The sequence below is a fragment of the Schistocerca cancellata genome, chromosome 2, assembly GCF_023864275.1.
Source record: "Schistocerca cancellata isolate TAMUIC-IGC-003103 chromosome 2, iqSchCanc2.1, whole genome shotgun sequence".
Lineage (NCBI taxonomy): Eukaryota > Metazoa > Arthropoda > Insecta > Orthoptera > Acrididae > Schistocerca > Schistocerca cancellata.
In genome coordinates, this window is record NC_064627.1 from 754,242,052 (window position 1) to 754,263,121 (window position 21,070).

At 38.4% G+C, this 21,070-nt stretch overlaps 1 protein-coding gene across 3 annotated transcripts in view; it reads right to left on the minus strand.

Annotated features, from left to right (window-relative positions):
- The window catches only part of LOC126162574 (axin), a 265,930-nt gene that overhangs the window by 152,867 nt on the left and 91,993 nt on the right, over positions 1-21,070 (minus strand). For all 3 annotated transcript variants that reach the window (XM_049919166.1, XM_049919167.1, XM_049919165.1), the window contains exons 2-5: positions 14,332-14,500; positions 13,299-13,463; positions 3,510-3,780; positions 2,194-2,655 (exon numbers count right to left, since the gene is read on the minus strand). In XM_049919166.1, coding sequence (XP_049775123.1) covers positions 2,194-2,655; positions 3,510-3,780; positions 13,299-13,463; positions 14,332-14,413 — 980 coding nt within the window. In that variant the 5' untranslated portion in view covers positions 14,414-14,500. The remainder of the gene's footprint in view (positions 1-2,193; positions 2,656-3,509; positions 3,781-13,298; positions 13,464-14,331; positions 14,501-21,070) is intronic.

Consider the following 21,070-nt stretch of genomic DNA (forward strand, 5'->3'; position numbering starts at 1 on the left):
CGCTGAGGCCACCCTATCCACATTGCTCCCGAATCTCAAACCCTCTCCCCCACTTGTTTCATCTGGTCCCCCTCAACACAATGAGTCACCTTCTTCGATGATGACCTTCAACCCAAAGATGGCTACGTCAGTATCTCTGTCCATATTGAACCTACTACCTACAAGCAACAGATCTACCTCAACCACTGCCGCCCATTCCATACAGCCTAGCCACTTTTGGCCGTCACATCTATAGTGATGAGCAGTCCCTCTCCAAATATACCAAGGGTCTCACTGAGGCCTTCACAAACTCAAATTACACTCTCAACCTCGTACAGAAACAGATCTCCGGAACCTTACCTCTCCAAGCACCCATCACCTCCCAAAGTCCCAGCAGCTGGCCACATAGGAGAATTCCTCTCATGACTCAGTACCCCCAAAGACTGGAGCATCTGAATCACATTCTCTGCCAGGGTTTCGACTACCTCTAGTCATGCCCTGAAATCAGGAATATCTTACCCACTATTCTTCCCACCCCTTACACAGTGGTACTCTACTGCTCATCAAACATATACAACATTCCTGTCCATTCCTGCTACACTTCTGCTCCCAATCCCTTGCCTCTTGGCTCATATCCCTGTAACAGACTTAGATCCAAGAAACGTCTCATACATCCTCCCACCACCACGTATTCCAGTCTGGTCACAAGCATTACCGATCGCATGAAGGGAGGGTTTCCTGTGAAAGCAGTCATGTGATCTACAAGCTAAGCTCAACCACCATGCTGTGTTCTATGTGGGTTGACTGTCATAGTCAACAAGATGCCTCCCTGTACAAATGACCACCAACAAACTGTGGCCAGGAGACAGCTGGACCACCCAGTTGATGAGCATGCTGATCAACACAACATTCTTCACCTCAATGACTGCTTCACAGCTTGTGCCATCTGGATCCTTCCTGCCAACACAGCTTTTATGAATTGCACACGTGGGAAATCTCCATGCAATGTATATCCTACATTCCTAGCCCCCCCCCCCTCCCAAACCTTCATTACTCACTGTCCTTTACCCATCTATCCCATTCCGTGCTCCCACTCCAGCACTACTCAGCCCTCTATTCCACACTCACAGACTTTTTACTTCTCTGCTCCCCTCCCCCCTCCTTTCCCGCCCCTTGTCTTACCTTCGGACTGCATCTATCTGCCCACATTGTCCCCACGACATCCCTGTCTGGTCGCACAAGCAGCATTTTATCATTCCCCAACCCCACCCTGCTGTCCTTTCCCCTCCCCACCCTCATTACCCCAACCAACTAGATTGCTTCTCCCACCACAAGCAGTTTCTCCCAGTCTGGCCTCGGCAGCCAGACAGTGGTGGTGTGTGTGAGTTGTTTAATAGTGGAAGTGTTGTCACTGACAATCATATAAAAAAGAATGAATATTTGCTAGCTTTTGGAAAAAAATAATTTAACAAGCTAGAGAAAACATACATGTATGTGTTCTCTAGCTTGTTAAAGGATTTTTCCAAAAGGTAGCAAGACTTCATTCTTCCTTGTGTGCCTGTTGATGACTCAACACTTCTACTATTCAGTGAGTGGTTTCCTTTCTCCTAAATTATTTAGATTCTACAACATCTTTCGTAAACAAAAATGATTTCTCCCTCCCCCACTCTGTTGTTTGAATAAATGGTTGTTACCTGAATTTTTAATTAAACAAGACTGCTCAATGGAGGCCTCCATTTTAAGCACTGTCACTGGAAACCGTTCTTTATGTGGTAGTAAAAGTTTACATGAAGGTTTTCTTTAAGGAATGCTCCATATTCAAGAGAGGCCTCCATGGAGCAATCTTGTTTGATGAAAGTCTTCTTCAGTTAAGAACCAGTCATTCAAACAGAGAGGATGGGGAGAGGTAAAATAAATTTCTCTTTTTTTCACTGACATTGTCTAGAAATTTTCCACTGTATATATGAAAATCATTTTGTTGTATTCTCTGGCAGTTCTCATACCTCTTTCTTCACAACAAAAGCAATTCTTGACCAGGTGTGTGTTACTCCCTAAAATAAGCAACCGACTCTTACAAGCATACAGCAGGACCACATTCTGTAATTTCAGCTGTTAGCACCAGAAAACTGCATTACACATATGAGGAAATCACACACACACACACACACACACACACACACACACACACACACACACACAGTATTTGTGACTTACCCAGCGTATGCTTCAGGTTTGGGCCGCAACTCCAAAGCCCGTCGTTTTTGTGTGGCAATAAGCATGTCCTTGGTAAGAGGCAGTGCAGCCTCCCCACCAGGTACAACCAGTTCAGAGTCTTCGTGAAGTGTTGGCAGGGGACCACCTGCTGTAGCCTCCACTCTACATGCCCCACCCCCACCAGAACTTCCACCACTTGAGCACCCACCACTACCACTGGAGGAACCTGAACCTGATGAGGACGAAAGCTCACCTCCATTCTGCATGCCACGCACATGCTGTAAATAAATGTCTGATCTCAGGAAGTTAGGGTATGTAGTTTCATTAATAAGTCTCTCTACTTCCTGTTGCACATCATCATAAATATCTCCTTCCAGAAGTTCCTTCCCTTCTTTGATGCGACGATTGACTTCTTTACGAAGTTCATCTGGTATAGCCAACTGAGTCTTGTGGAAGAATCGCCTGTAAAAGAAGAGTTTTAAATTGCTTTGCAGCAAGTCAGCAGTAACAATGCTAGTATGTTATTATAGTGGAAGGAAAACATGAAAACTGTCTATAATTTTATATTATAGTCTTACATAAGTTCTTCCTTGCACATAAATGATGACATACTGTTAGGAATATAAAATCCACAACTGTATAAATCAATATGCACTGATATAGGCAACACTGTATGTATGCAGGTGTGACAAAGATAATGCCAAAGCTACTCACAGACTTTTATTTTGAATATTATACCACCGCTATGAATTTCCCCCAATAATAAGTTCAATCACTGATACTACTAACATCACTACTATTTGTCATCATTTAACATACCACCTTAATTAGCAGGGTAATCCGTCATCCTCATCACCTAATAAGCACTTGTATTTTTGTTACCTTGTAACTACATAATGTTGTCTTCCTTCTTTATTGTTTCTTGCGGTTGCTGCCCACACTTTTAGAAAACTTTTTTTTTATTATTATGTGATGATACTTAACTAGTACTGATACAAATTTAACACCATATCTATGTAAAACTTACAGTGGTGTTCACACGATGATGATATTTCTTCAAATAAGTTACTTGAAAAATACACAGTTTGAATATAAAACTATGTATTCATTATATAATCTTGCATTTTTCTGTCTTAAGTATATTTTTGGTACAGTGTTATTTTTTTTCCTTTTTATCCTTTCTTTCTTTCCTTCTTATAGCCACCTGCACAAGTTCCTTGATCTAATACCACTGCCTATCCCAATTACATCAGCAACATTTACAGATGATCATAGTTATTTAGGTATTTTAAGAAAAATGTTTAATGATATGTTACCTGTAAATAACTTTGACGAGTTGATTGACTCTCTCTGGGTCTTGTTGCTTTTTGAGACCTTCACATGCAAACCAAAATGTGAGCGTGTCCACATGTGATTCACCTTCCTGCTCCAAGTATCGACGGAAAAGTTCAACACCATCAGGATCATCAAGCAAGCTATGGAGATTGCTGGCCCAACGCAGATACGATGGAGGTGACGAACCCTCGACAAAAGTGCCACCTCCTTGGCAACTGCCTTCGGGTTCGAACCCAAGGGGAGCACCGCCATCTACAAACCAACATTGTTAAGAGAGTTAATTGTTGTATTCCAGTTGACTTAAGATGCAAAAATATCTCACACTAATGGAAAGTCTACTTTTCATTCTCCACACTCTGTTAAATTAGCAGCCTTTCACATGGACCAAGGTCATATTCAATTTCATCTTGGACAGATGGATGGACGGATAGGTAGGTAGGTAGGTGTATAGAATGGTTTGGGCGCATGATAGCTACGTCTTTAGCACCTGAACGAAAATAATAAGAGACGAGTGGCAGCAAAATACACTAAACTGGAGTAGAAGTCAGCAACAGAAACTGAAAGTAACAAAACTATGGCAAACTACACTCATCTTGTCACCAGCTAAAACAGAGGGCAGATCCCCGCTGAAATTCAATGTCCCCTCTTATGATGTAAGAGAACACACTCAGTTAAAATATAGCATAAGTGATTTACAGACTACAGGCATAAGAGAAAGCTGGGGGAGCCATGTCTAAGGGACAGTGCCCAATTTGAAGGCATAAGAGGATCACTTTATCCCACATGAGTGACCAACAGGAGGAACATGGTCAAATACTTTACTTCAGCAACCGCATCTTATTGTTCATCACTGCCAACCATCAATCCCCAACCATTTCTTCTTGCCCATGGTTAAAAGTCTTTACATGGTTCAGTCAGCAACCTCATCTCCAATCCAATAATTTAAGCCTTTGTATTTCTTTACTTCAAATAAGGTCTGTCAGTTATTTGGCTGTTCTGATGACTCTTGTTATTTGATTTCCACACTTTTGTAACCAATAATTTTGTGTAACAACTCAAAATATATAGTTTTATTCCTTTCCAATATTTTTCTTGGCTGCTTTCATTTATTAGTTCAGTTTGTTGCCCTTCATTTCTAGCTACTAGTTCCCACCCATTGACATGTAAGACCAAATTGAAAATTGATGTCCTGGTAACGTTGAATTTTTATTCCCCCCCCCCCCCCCCCCCCCCTCTCACTGACAATGCTAGTTTTGTGGCTGATTTGACACTACATACAATCTCTTTTCAACTTGTGGTAATCTTTATATCTCTTAACATATTTACCACACCAAAATTTTTCTGAGAATTACTACTTTTCTTCTTCTTCTCTACTATTTTATTTCTATTCATCACAGAATTTCACACACCTTATTCCACTTCAGACTGTCACTGTATACTAGACGCATTAATACTTCAACAGTAGTCTGATTTTACTTTAATCTTTCTTCCACAATAATGCAATGTCAGAAGGGCTCCTTTGCTATCTCTACCTTCTTTGAAACAATACATACCGTCTTCGAGCATCTTTTCAACTTCTTCCCTATTACATTGTGTATCATTCTAGTCAGCAAATTACATTCATGATGTGTGAAACTAATCATGCGATATCTCTCTAGTACTTTCCAAACTTCACAGAAGAACTTCTGCTTAATTTGTTGGATGAGCTCTCCTGGAAGACAGGATATAATAGAGTACTGGCTAAATTATAACCTGGTTGTTCCCAGAATGAATCTTTCACTCTGCAGTGAAGTGTGAATGATTCTGAAACTTCCTGAGAAAATTGTGAGGCAGACTAGGACTAAAACCCAGAACTTTGCCTTCTCTTGGCAATGTTTTAGCAACTGAGTTATCCAGGCATAAATCATGGATAATTGGAAGGAGTTCCCACATATTAAGAGACACTTTATTACATTCCACTTCTCTTCAACTGAAATGCCTCATGCAATTTGGACACAATCTTAAAAAATTCCATCTTGACCCTAACCTGTCCTAAATTTATATTCTTTTTACTTTACGCTTTCTAATTTCAACTTACTATCCATCCATCACTACTTGACATGGCAATATCTAACATCATATGCCTCACAATCCAATATTTGCCATCAAAATGTTTGCATGTCACTAATCTCTGCCATCATTAGATGCATCAGGGTACTCTGAACTTCTGTTCATCTAGCCTCTATCTTTCAACCACACCCTAGGCAGAATGAGGAAGACACTCTTAAATCATGGTGCTGGATCTATATATTGAATTGGTGGATGGTACTGACACGATCTGAGTAGATTTGCCCAAGGCAAAAACTTTGGGCAGGTAGAGATAAAGCTGGCAAGTTCTCGAAAGCCTGGCCAGTCACTATGATGATGACCACCTGAACCCAAATCCTGGAAAGACACGCATTTGTGCATTGTATCCAAAAATAGAAAAGGTAAAAGAAAACAACATCCAAAATGGTTCAAATGGCTCTGAGCACTATGGGACTTAAAATCTGAGGTCATCAGTCTCCTAGAACTTAGAAGTAATTAAACCTAACCAACCTAAGGACATCACACACATCCATGCCCGAGGCAGGATTCGAACCTGCGACCGTAGCGGTCGCGCAGTTAAACAACATCCCTTGGAGAGGAGAACAACTATTCAACTGCAATAATCTCAAATACTTTGGAAGAATGATGAACAGGTCTCTCACATTCAATGCCAACTGCAAAGGATGTGTATTATCTTCATTTAGAATTGGCAGCAAGACTGTCTACGTTGTCTTGGAACTGGATGGATGGTGCGACATGGGCCAAAGCAAACTAGAGCCATGACAAAGCTACGACGAAGCAAACAGCCAAGTTCAACTGACTTTCGACACAGATGCTGGAGGAAGTTCTTACTCGATGATCCGTTATTAACTTGATGGGGAAACCTATAGATGAAGCGACTATGTCTGTGTTAGCAAGAGGTCTGAATTTTGCTCCTACACCTGTTTCACCACCACTACTGGACATCATCAGTTCCATTGAAGAAGCTGTGCGTCGTCTTGCTACAGATGAAGATGAGGAAGTGCGTCGGGAGTCTTGTAGCAACATCTCGCCTATGGAGAGGGCAGTCCTCCGGAACTTGTGAGCAGACCTGGATACAGTGGTACTTAAATTGGACAAAGGTAATGCTACTGTTTTAATGCTATGGGAGGACTATATTAATAAGATTAATGAATTATTAAGCGACTCGACATATCGCAAAATAGGTAAGGTTCCTACAACCCGAGTGGTGAGGAAAACAGCAGAACTTCTGACTCGCTGTTCCTTACCACGGGAGGTAATTAAGAAACTAAAACCAAATAGTTCAGTTGCACCTGGGCTATATGGATTGCTGAAGATCCACAAGGATAACGTGCCATTACGTCCAATTTTAAGTAATATTGGAGCAGTCACTTACGACTTAGCAAAGTATTTGGCGTCTTTGCTCAAACAAATGGTAGGAAAGTGTCCACATCACATAAAGAATTCCAGTGATTTTATCAGCAGACTTAGGTTACTGCAGCTGCACAGTAATGACTTGTTGGTCAGTTTTGACGTAGTTTCACTTTTTACAAATGTACCTCTTGTGGACTCACTACATATCATTGGCAATAGGTTTGGAGCTGACATTATGGCGCCGTTTGAGCACACTCTCTCCTCTACATATTTTTTATTTAACAACGAGTTTTATGAGCAATCAGACGGTGTCGCCATGGGGAGTCCTTTTTGTCCCCTGGTGGCCAATCTTTTTATGGAAGATTTTGAGGATCCAGACCTGTCTCAGCCACTTTTAGACCAGCAGTATTTTGGTGATATGTTGATGATACTTTTATAGTTTGGCCTCATGGTTTGGATCATCTGCAAGAGTTCCTACAACATCTGAACTCCACACATGAAAACATAAAATTTACCATGGAGTTGGAGGAGGGGGGTTGCCTGCCATTTTTAGATGTATTGGTGCGACGTAAGAGTGATGTCACACATGGCCATTCAGTATATAAAAAGCCCACTCACACAGACTTTTACTTGCAAGCCACTAGTTGCCACCATCCGGCACAAATGATGGGTGTTTTGAAGACATTGATTCACCGAGCCCATGTTATCTCTGACACCGATAGTTTGCAAACGGAACTGGAGCACCTGCAGACTGTATTTCTGAAGAATGGGTATTCGTCCCAGCAAGTGGAGAGAGCGCTGAAGACCTGTAAATGATGGAACAAAGAAGAGGAAGAGGCCTTTAAAACGACTGCCTATTTACCATATATTGGTAATATTTCAGCGCAAATCGACAGAATACTAAGAAAACATAAAGTGAAAGCAATCTTTTGCCCTCCTGCAAAAATTTCGACGTTGCTGGTATCTGTCAAAGATGACCTAGAGCTGCGCAAGGCAGGTGTTTACAGGATTCGGTGTGAATGCGGCAAATCTTATATAGTGCAAACAATGCGTACTGTGCAGGAACGCATTGTAGAACATCAGCGGCATACTCGCCTTCTTCAGCCTCGTAAGTCTGCCATCACCTAACACTGTATTTCCACTGGTCATGCTATGAATTATAATGAGACAAAAATTGTGGTCCATATGTCTAACTTTTGGAGTTCTATTATTAATGAATCTGTGGAAATACAGTTGTCTGACAATGAGTCTCTTATTAATCGTGACAGTAGTCACCACGGAGGGCGTGTGGCACAGCAGAATCAAACGCACTCAAGTAGCGCACGCACAACGCCAAGGTAATCCACCACGCATGTGCCAGAGGGGCCTTAAATACCAGAGCTAAGGGAGTTTTCACCAGTATCACCTGAAGATACTCGGGTGGGAATCTCTGGGGGAAAGTAGCCGTTCTTTTCGTGAATTGCTACTGAGGAAATTTAGAGAACATGCATTTGAGGCTGACTGCAGTACAATTTTACTGCCGCCAACTTATATTTCGTGGAAAGACCACAAAGATAAGATAAGAGAGATTAGGGCTCGTACAGAGGCATATAGGCAGAGTCATTTTTCCCACGTTCTGTTTGGGAGTGGAACAGGGAGAGATGCTAGTTGTGGTACGAGGTACCCTCTGCCATGCACCGTATGGTAGACTGCGGAGTATGTATGTACATAAAGATGAAGATGGCAAGAAGACTTTGCACCAAAATATTGTGGCAGGAAGTTGCAAACATCCGGCAGTTCACCCGAAATTTTGTGGAACAATATATATGCCAGGAAAGTTTTAAATCTCACAAGGGAATCAATAGATGAGAAAGGAGGGGGCAGTGTTGTAGCCTATCTCCTATGTTATTCAATCTGCACATCAAGCAAGCTGTGAAAGAAACCAAAGAGAAATCAGGAAAGGGAATTAACATTCAGGGAGAAGAAATAAGAACTTTGCAGTTTGCTGGTGACATTGGAATTCTTTCAGAAACAGCTAAGGTACAGCATTTGAATGGATTGGATAGTGTCTTGAAAAGAGATTATAAGACTAACATCAAATGATAATGGAATGTACGCTAAGTAAATCAAGACACTGCTGAGGGAAATAGATTAGGAAATTAAAACACTAAAATCAGTATACTAGTTTTTTATTTGAGTAGCGAAGTAGCACATGATGGCTACAGTACAAAAGAAATAAAATGCAGATGCAATAGCAAGAAAAGCTTTTCTGAAAAAGAGAAAGTCACTAACATTAAATACAAACTGAAGTGCTACGAAGTCTTTTCTAAAGGGATTTGTCTGAAGTGGAAGTGAAACATGGACGATAGGCAATTCAGACAGGAGGCTTTTGAAATGTTGTGCTCTAGAACAATGATGAATAGTAAATGAGTAGAGCAACTAACAAATGAGTTATTGTATCACATTGGAAAAAAATAATTTTAGCCACAACTTGACTTGAAGAAGGGATCAGCTGGTAGGACACAGCGAGAGAGAGAGAGAGAGAGAGAGAGAGAGAGAGAGAGAGAGAGAGAGAGAGGGGGGGGGGGGGTAACTGTATATGGAGACTAAGGCTTGAGCACATTTCAAATAGATGTAGGGTGCAGCAGTTATGCGGAGATGAGGCTTGCACACGATAGACTGGCATAGAGAGCTGCATCAAACCAGTTTTGGACCGATGATCACAACAATTGATGAAAAATATTGTAGATAACTACTTAAATGTATTGTTATAAGTAAATTAAAAACTGTATGCACTTCCTTAAAAAAATGAAAGTAAAACAAAATCTACTGGAATTTGAAAACCACTACTCCATTAACTAGCTCAGCTGTATTAATTTTTCTGCTATATGTGACACCAAAAACTGCTGCATATTTTTCAAAGTAAGTAATAGAACGCCTGTATTTGGTGTTCCTGACACAAAATTAAAATGGTGATTAGAGAACTGTTTCCCATTTCACTTATTATTCTATTAAATAATCTAAAGCACTCTAGCTTACACAGTTTCACTCCAGTCCTTAACCGACAGAAATTGACAAAAATCTTAAGCCTTCGGTCAGGTAGCATATTTGCATCAGCACCACACACCAACCTTTGAGATCCCACATCACTGCAGCGAAGTTGAAGCAGAGACTCTGTTGTCGAACATGAGCTAGCTGCATAGACTGCCTGTGTGTGGCACATAACCCATGCAATGCCTGTTGGGCAGTAAGATGCTACTTGGAGGCAATGACAATGTGAGAACAACCATCTTTCGAGTTTTATTTTATTTATTTTTATTATTTCTCTTCCCCCCCCCCTCCCCCCCCCAGCTTTTGGGCCCTCCTCTGTGCCTGCACCCTTGGCAGGGCGTATCTCGGCATGGCCTCGATACAGCCTGGTGCAGGTAAAAATCAGGCCATGAGGGACAAAGGTAACAAGCAAAATAATAAAAGTATCAAATTTTATACATGAATTTCTCATGTATGCCTTACAATCACTTCCTGAAAATTATGCTGCAATCCGAATTTTCCACTGCCCTTTCTTTTCATGCCTATATGCAAATGTTAGTGAATACAATATAATAAGCATTATTTCTGTTTATTTGTAATGTTAGTAAGGCAAAAAAATGAAAATAAAGGAAAATGGTTCCACTTAAGGACTCAACGCCAAGACCCGCACTGCACCAACAGCTGCCTTGAAACTACGCTATCATAAATGGCTCATGCCTCAACTGGCGTGCACCAAAAACACAATTTTTTTTCCAAACACTTGGCCATCTGGCATTCTCATTTCTGTCACTTTCATTTCTGGCCAAGGCCTGTGTAATTCATAAATGTGGACAAAGTCAGTGATGACAAGTAAGCCCAGTCCCCTTGTAAGATGAATATCTCAGAGGTAAACGTATTTTTTCAACTACCAAATACCGATTTGACATCCAATTTTTTGTGCTATTTTGAAGAGATTGTTGGAAAACATGATGATCAGTGTTTCTTTATAACCACGTTAACTTATATGAAAAACTCTTGTACTTCTAGAAAAGTAAATATAATTTCCAACAGTCACACAACTAACAGAACAAATCTTATGAGAGCAAAAATAAAACTCTTTCTTTGCAGTTGTAGAATTCATTGGCGATTTTGAAATGGATTCAATTAAACTATCCTTTTCAAAAGACTAAAATCTAACACTGGTTGCAGCAGTACCACAAAGCAGTGCCACATGGAAAGTAAGTACTGTTTTGGAAACGAATCACAAGACCAAAATTTATTTTTACAAGAAAGAGCTTTTCTTAAATATTTTTCTACATAGCTGTGACCATCGTTCAGACAACTGCTGTAGTGGGAAACCAACTTTTCTACACTCTCTTCATGGAAATATGCTGCTAGGGAAGACAGCCACTGTTTAGCACCACTTCTTGCATTGTCTGCTGTTTGTCGAGTTCCTTCCCAGAGATGAAACCATCAATGGGGTGCGATACTGTGAAACATTGAGGTAACTTCACCATGCAATTCAAAATAAAAGGTGTGAATGCTCAGTCAAGCCACTATATTGCTTCATGACAATGTCATGTCCCCATTCTACTTGTGTCACTTGGAACTTTATTCAACAATTCAGTTAGAAGCAGTTCAATCACCTGCAACACGACCCCTCTCTCCCCCCCTTCTAACTACTGCTTGTTTTTGAAGTTGAAAAGTGATTTTGGAGAAAGGCACCTTTGACAGTGACGATGATGCAAAAAATGGTGTTCAGCTGTGGCTGCCTTCACTGGCAGCCTCTTTCTACAAAACAGGCATAGGAGAGTTTTTTCTGCTATGAAAAATGTCTGAGCAATGGTGGCAACTGCATAGATAAAAACAGTTAAAGAAATGCTCTTTCTTGAAAAATTAACTTTGGTTTTTCCAAACCAGACTTACTTTCTGGACATGTCTCATATAATCCTTGTTGATCTGATAAGGCCAAAACTTTATGCTTTTTTCATCACCAATTCATTGCACACTAGATCTGCTGTAAATTGCTATTAGCGAAAATGCTATGTCAACTGAAAATTCCACATTAATTCTTGTAGGGGTTTCACGCCACATCCAGGCCTTGTCAGTCCTGGACTTTATGAGTCATTATATGCCCTCGATAGGGTCATACCTCAGGACTCTGTCCAATAAGAACAATAGTACATTTTATTACCTCAATTGCATTAGACTACATCCTTTCTGCCAAAGGACCCATTAATATTGAGAGACTATTTTGCTTTAATTTCAAATAACACAATACTGTTGATCACATTATTTTGTGTGTTATTGAGAAACCAACGGGAAGCTACATCTAGCTATACATGTGTATTTCACTTTAATTCTCCCCTTTACTTACATATTATTAAAGTGGCATTTGAAATAGAAGATACCTTTCACTAGGAAAGAGCACACACCTTTTATGGAACTTGTCTGATAGATGGAAAAACTGTGCACAAGCTCAAAACTTCGAACCTCAACATTCTGACCACAATGCTGTAACCATTTAAACTTCTCCAACTCCATACTGTCATGGGTTGACTAAGCCAAGACATGGAAGGTTACCTTAACTGGTCAGAACAATGACTGCAAATAGCAAGACTGGGAGGTCTGAGTAACAATCCAGCACACAATCTTAATGTACAAAGAAACTTTCACTCTTAAAATAATTTTTTTGGACTTAACAGTTTATCACGACTTTAAAAATCAACTAACACCATTGACCCCCAAACATCATCAGTCTTTTGCTCACTGCCATCATCAGAATAGGCTTGGCTGATCAGAAAATTAAGATGTGTGTAACACTACCCATTCTAATTCTAATATGCAAGGGAACTTTTACTATTCTAAATCTATTCCTCATTGGTTGAACAGCTTTGCACATTAATATATTCACAATATGATACAGGACAATGCATAATAATATACGGCTGTCAGTTTTGATTTTTCATCTTAAAAATTCTCAATGGGGGCACTTTACATTCAGGGAAGCAGGCACACATTTTAGGCAGATGAGTGGTGAGATATCTCTAATAACTGACATGTCTAATTAACATTCAATACTAAGCAGTTAAACTTGATTGCTGAAAATAAAATGATTGATTAGTCATATTATGCAAAATAATTAATAACTATTACATCCTGTAAACAACAGTTTACAAAATAATACAAAGACATCAATTCAGCAGTTCTGAAATAATATTTGCATACAATATGATGACTGCTGCACAGAAGCTAATGGTGTGTCATATAACTTTAATTAGTGTAACATTTGTGTCTACAAAAGACATTATGAACCATAAATATTAGAAGTAGTTTATAACCTCCTGCTATATTGCCACCAGTAGTAGTGTTGCAGGCAAGACTGGATCGGCGGGGTGTAAACACAGGTGAGCTGCCACCCTTGCTGTATCGAGAGGCACTCCATGATGAGTATCCTGGTCCTGGGGTGGGCGACTGCAAGCCTTCCACCTCCTCCGTCTCCCCGCCTATTATTACATTATGCTAGTGTTACACAATCTGAGCACATTTTCATTTTCTTCTATATCTCTACACAGTGTAACAAGAAGTACACACCTACTGCCAATTTTAAATAACAAATAATGTACTAAGTATACAATTAATACAATATACTACACACATTGGCTACAAATTTGAATAGCAGCTAAGTGTATAGTGCTAATAGTTTTGGAAAGTTGCATTACTGAGCATTAAATGGGACTGAATGTCTTCCAGTAATCAAATGATGTCACTGCAGTTCTCAAAGGTTCAAATACTCAATAAATGGAAAAGTGTGACAAATTTAAAACCTAGTACATCAACTCAAGAATAGTTCTTTTTCTGAAATAGTTTAACTTTGTACTTGCCAGTGCAACGGCAGAAACATGAAATAACTCTTTCAGTAGATGACATTTTGTGTTACCCTTGCTGTTCACTAAAATGCATTACTTTGTAATTGCTGGCTACTATAAAAATGAATTTTATGAAACAATCCTTTTATAGTGCAGAAATTTTCAGCCTCAAGAAATTTTCACAACAATGAACTCAAGTTACAGTTACCAAACCAGAGCTGGGATCCATGTCTTTCCCACAGAGTATCAGTTCTGAACTCTCAGAAAGTTTCAATAATTCACAGAAGTTGAAAACTTTCGTTTTGTTCTGAGTTGAATGGCAATAATAACTCAGTTGGTTTAATAAAAGCAGTTCAAAAATACCAATAACTGCACCTTCATCAGATTTGTTGAGTTAGGAAGCATGGAGAGCTGGACCTTACTAGCCTTCAAGTACTAAGACGCCAACAACAATATCTAATTTGTTAATGCAGTACAATCAAAACACAAGAATAATTATTTATACCAGGAACAGGTGGTCGTGGAGAGTTGTGGCTGAAGCTGTGGTCACCTCCCACATGGTAGTCAGGCCGATCCACAGAGCTCATCCTGCCCTGCCCTCACAGGAGCCTAGCAGCAGCTCACACCACTTTTCACACAGTCGAGGCATCGCGCAGCAGAAGCAGCACAAACACCTGCAAACAGAATAATAATAATAATAATAATAATAATAATAATAATAGTAATAGTAATAATAATAATAATAATAATAATAATAATACAGAAATCTGTAATTATTGATACATTTTCAATTACCCGAAAGTTCCTAAATGCAATGTAACATATACCGTACAGTTAAAAGGAATGTAACATATACCGTACAGTTAAAAGGAAGTCACGCTTGATCAAGGTCTGCGTCACTTTCCATTTTTAACCAGACATAACGTCTGAGAAAGGAGAGAAATAATAATAACAATAGTAGTAACAAATGAAGAACATGATTCCACCACAAAATTTATATCTTTTAGCACAAGTTTTGGGAAGATGAAAACTATATTTTAAACTTTCATTCAAATCATAAATGCGAGAGATAGAAGAATAAATATCAATAGCAGCCAATTACAAAAACAATAAATAAAACATATGAAACTATTTAAACAAACCCTAACTGTTGCCTCATTACAGTTTGACGTCTCATATTTCACTAGTTTGTCACAAAACAATTCCGTTTCTTTCTACAATGAATAACTATTCACTGTCCGCCATCGGAGCTATGGCTCCTTATGCCAATCGATAAGACCCTTCGGCAGCCACACGAACAAAGAACCAACACTGAATAGGCCACCATACACAATGCTAAACAGATTTTTTTGTGCCTCTTTCTTACTAAGCCCATTGTGTGCTTGTACAGTCAGAAAAATGTAAGAGAAGCCACTGTGGTAAGTCTGGCATTGTTATCAGCATTAAGGAACCTTACCATTGAAAGTTTTAAAGAGAGAAATTATAATACACACACAAAACAGCTACATGCTGCCAGCTATGCTACACTGAATTAAAATCAGAAATATTTAGATACTGCTCATTAGCATTCACAAAACTATAGGTTTCACACAACATTTGCTAAATGTACCCACCGTAACCATTTTTGTTTCTCTGAATTTCCAAGTAATGTAAACGAAAAGCTATTATACCACAGTTGACCACATAAAATCTAAGACACGCAGAACCTAAGGAATCACTATTCAATCACGAACAACACAACTGCTTCGCTATTGACTTCTATCAAGTTCCGAGGGTGCGCCGAAGGACTTTCGACAGCTGCGCACACGATCCGTGACGCGAGGGGAATGGAGCTACACAGAGAGGGAGGGAGATAAATCGATGCTTTCGTATTGTAGTAATCACTGAAAGCCGGGTGTATGAGTCATCCACAAATGACTGCTTCCTGGCAGTTTAAGGGAACTTACTACTTATTCTTTCCATTTTAAAGAGCACATTATCCATATCTTTTTCTTCAGAAAAATAAAGGGGGGAAATTCATATATAACAGGGAACCCCATTCTTCTCGTTCCACAGAACTTCTTATGTTCATCATTCTATGAGCTGCTTTCAAATTATGACAGGTTCATGTCAAGTATCACAATGCAGCTGTCATATCCAATAAGAAATCATTTCCGGACATATGATTTTTCACATGGTGAGTGCCCTTGTGTTCCCGAACAGCTGGGTAGAATTCTTTTACACGTAAACAAGACTCTCCTCAGGGATGAGCTGGGTCTGGACCCACAGAATGGAGGCTCACCCATTGTCTGCACAACACAAAGGCCTCACTTTCCAGCTGCCTGTAATATAATACGAGGCCATATACCTGTATGAAAGTAACTAAAATATTAATCACTTATGAAAACTGCACACACACACACACACACACACACACACACACATTCTCTCTCTCTCTCTCTCTCTCTCTCTCCCTCCCTCCCTACCTCCCCCCCTCCCTACTCCCTACCACCCTCCCTCCACGTAGTTGTTGTTCAGCAAGATTTTATTAAGAAAAATGTCAATGGTACACAAAAATAAACAAACAGTGCATTACTTAGATGGATTCCTCAACAAAGAGTGCTCTTTAAATTTTAGAAATGTTTCACAAAATATTGTTCTCTAAAATGTTTGTCAGTTGAGGCTCGGTCACTACTGCACAACCATGTAACTTGACAAAACAATATATTTCTCTCTTTTACTCATCAAATGGTGTACCTCAACCAAGCACCACCTGGCAAAGCTGACCTCCTGATAAAAGAGCGTTAAAAAAAAAAATTAAAGAAATGCAGGTGTTTCAATTTGCTTGTGTTCCTCTACCTTTAAAAAAATAAGTAAGGGCACATGCAAGATATTTTCACTCGGATTTATTGTAGCATGTACATGGAACTGTGCAGATTTCTGAATGTATTATAAACAAGGTATAAAACTAAGCTAGTATTCCTATTATATGTTCCTGTAATGACTCAAGAATGTGTTAACAACGCAAGCAGATTTTTTACACAAATTCAAAAGATAAAAGGTTTAGCTGATAACCTGCTTGATATTATAGGAAACTGTAATCTGATGACTAATTACAGTAAACTGCAAAACAGTACATTTAAAACAAACTAAAGAGTACAGCTGAATGTTTGCAAATAATGATTAACTGAAGTTACTAACAGCAGCAACAACATCCCCCCTACACACACACACACACACACACACACACACACACACACACACACACAAAAACCATTCATTAATAAACTTACGTTTCTACAATCTTCTTAATCACTTACCTAAGCTTCAATTTTAACATTATATTCGTATGTTCCATAGTTAAGTAAAGTCCTTCCAATGTCTGTCTGAGATAGTAATGACATTTTTTTCAAAAATGGCAGCATATAATCAGTATAGATATCTCTGTAGTGACACATGTCACTTATCAACTACCATGTAAGAAAACATACACTGAAACTCCCAATTTACAAGTAACCTATTGCATCAGAGGGTCTAGTTTTTTTTTTTTTTAATGTGTGGCAGTAACTTCTTACTCATTTCTTTTAATTAGCTGACTTCTGAGAGTGATAGCTATAAAACATTCTATTTTGTAATGAAGGCAATTAAGATGTACTACAAAGTAAGTATTAGATTAGATTAGATTTACTTTCATTCCAATTGATCCGTAGCGAGGAGGTCCTCCAGGATGTGGAACATGTCAGAAAAACAACAATACATGACAAATATTTACAACTAAAACAAATAAGCTAATGTACCATTCCACAGGTCCCAAGTGGAATGATCGTCATTTTTTAATGAACACTAAGAGTCATTTTACAAATACTAATGCACTGAATTTAAAGTAAAAAAGTTTTTTATTTATTTATAAGGTAATAAACATGTAATACAACTACTGTAATACTTATTTACAATGAACACATTACTGCACTGAAATGGTGCAGAAGTTAGATTATACTTATATACAAATCAGTTGGTTTTACTAAGAAATTCATCAATGGAGTAGAAGGAGTATAATGTGGAAGACAACTCATGGAACAGATTTGTTTTTTGACACACACACTAAGAATGCCTGCACGTGACAGTACGGTTTAGTTGCGTGGGAGAGGAGGAAATACTGTTATTAACATAGAACAAAATCCGAAACTTCCATATTTCCAATAAATCATACATATAATATTTCACATCTGACAAGTCACTACAAAACTTCCATGCAGTAACTACTTCAAACAACAGGTGTATTAAAGAATAATATTCTCAAAATGTGAAGGAAATGAAAGTACACAAAAACACAGCCTCTTGAAGAATGCTGACACAGAAATAAAAGCATATATGTCCAAATGGCAACATTTTTCCAAATGTTTTCAGAACTTTATTTACTGCTCAAACTGATATTACAAGTACAATATACTTTACTACTTTCACATGTTGTGGGGAAAAAATTTTTGCAGAATGTTGGACAGTTTTAAGTATGTATAAAACAATTCTTCCACTAAGATAATTCCACATCTGATAGGAATAATATTCCTTCAAATAAGCAAAATGAAGTATGAATTTCTCAATGCATATGATAAGAAGAATATTTTTTTTGGTGTTTCTGGTAAAAGGTGCGACTTTCACAGCGCAAGTGAGGGCCACATAGAACAACATTTTACGAGTAGCAAAACAGAAAACAATATTGAATGTCTGTCAATTACAAATTTTAACCACACAATTTGAAACATACGACCAATTTCATATTGTGGTTAGTAATATACTGCTATAGCAAAAAGAGAAACTTTATAGCAAATTGCTTTGTGTATGTTGTCAAGAATCTAACCTAGCATTCGATGTAAGGTTTCACTTTTAGATGAAAGGAAAAGCATCAATATTTTTCTTTTGCTGAAAGCAGTACATGGTTGGGCAGCTGGTCAGACAAGTACAACACCCTGAATCACAACATGCAAAATACAATCTAAATACTGCAATCAGGATCTACCATAAAGGCCATTTTCTTCGAATTGGTACATACAAGTTTGTTAGGTGACACGAATTTTACGCAAACCTGTAATGCTGAAATGAATGAAAGCTTTGTATTGTCTGGGATCTGCAGCAGCTGGAAGAATTGGATGCAACTTCAGAAAATCAAATGGAAATACAGGAAGAAACAAATATTTTAGAGCAGTATTCTCAAAATTGAATTGTTTGTATGAGAAATTGTTATGTTGTACCACATTATGCCAAAAGAAGTGAGACATTACAATCAAGCTAGACATTACTATTATGCTCATTTTAGTTCTGCTACACTTATGCCTGACAAGAGGCTTTTTAGTGCTGCACATACTCTCAAAAGTTTATAAATTTATTTTCCATTAGTTTATGCTATTCATGGAGTATGGTGTATTACAACTAAGAGGCTTTTAAAATAATTATGGTCATTGAAGAATGCCAGAAGAACCACTGAACAGTTCACTGGGCTTAGGCAGGGAGATACATGAATTTTGCTGCTGGTCTAGATCTTTTTAGGGTTCTGTACCTCAGTCAGTAAAAATAGAACATTTATAGGATCACTCTGTTGTCCATCTGGCTGTCCGTTTAACTGGTACAAACCCTTTTTCTCGGGAACAGGTAGACATATCAAGTTGAAATTTTATGTCAGATACTAAGCTCTAGTCTCTTCATGGTGCAATAAATGTAAGCAAAGTCACTCATCAAACTCTGTAGTGTACTTACTGTTGTCCTACAATCAAGAAACTTGACAAGAAAATTGGAAGGAAAAAAAAAAAGTTTGTTAAACTGTAATTATATCACAGGGGGAAAAATTCTTTATCATTTGTTTTCTGACTGTCTCTCTGTCTCTTAAGCCGCCTTTTACTCAGTAATGGGATGACATATCAAGTTGAAATTTACATCACATACTACGGTCTGTGGTCCCTTGGTGGTGTACAATTTTTAAGCTTCAAAGTCAATGCAATCATAAGATACAGCCATTTATATATGAAGCAAGGATTCACAGTGCAAGTAATGGAGAAAAAAAACAGAGAATCATTAATTTTTAATTATATCACACAAAAAAATATTTCTTTTATCATTTGTTATCCAACTTCAAACTTAAAATTAAAACATTCTTGTGTCTATATCTTGCCAGTATCATTGCCATTAGCAGGCAAAAATAATTGAGATTTTCGACTTCCGGAATGGATGAACTATGTATATACATAATTAAGTTTGTACGGAACCCACAAAGCGCTATCCTACTCACACCTGGTCTCTTTTTTTTCCTTCTTCTTATTCTTCTTCTTTTTTTCTTTTTGTCCCCTGTACAGGATTTGCAAATGGATTTTAAATATTGCTCAGGCGTAGCTACCACAGAATTATAAAATAATGACAGAAGACATATTGGAGATCTTGCCAATCTTTCTTTACCCACAACTTCCAATTGCATCAATAGTACAACCATATAAAAATTTTTGCACAGCGATATTTGACATCTACCAAGAATTAAATGAAAAGATTTGAAATCACAAATCCTTGCAACAACCTTTCTAGAAGATATATTTGATTAGGTACATTTGCAAGGCAGCCAGCATTTTGGGCACTGAAAAACCTGATGTTAACTGAGCTGTTGGAGTTGCTACATAATATTTCACTTGTGACATAGCTGTTAATACGGTACAACAGAAATGCCTAGTTCATTCTTCCCTGGCAGCTGGCCACACATAAAATGAAATGTTTCCTTCTTGAGTAAGTACATTATCGCCATTTCTGGATGGATGAGGAATCAAAGGCACTACATAGACAGCAGTTACAATGAGAAATGAAATGACCTAATGAATTTATGAAGCATTTACTTCACTATTAGATGCATAAATATTATGGGATTATTTAACAGCAAAAAGACTTAGTGTTTAGCGCAAGGTGTAAAGTATTTTGTACAGCCATTAAAAGGATTTTTTTAAGGAGCAAATATGTTCTTTTGCAGTACTAGCCTTGACAATTCAGTTCTGCTCCTGAGCTAGAGGATATTTAAGCTATTTGCTTTTTAGATGTTGGTAACATCACACATGTTTATTCCAGGACACATGCCGACATGTTTTAATATCCTTTGTGTGAGGGTACGATGACTAAATGGGCATACAACTGTACTTACTTTCATTTTCAGTATGGACCCTCCATCTGCAAATGTAGAAGACTATGCTATTTGATTGGAATATGGTACACTTTTACATGTTGATCTCTAAACACTG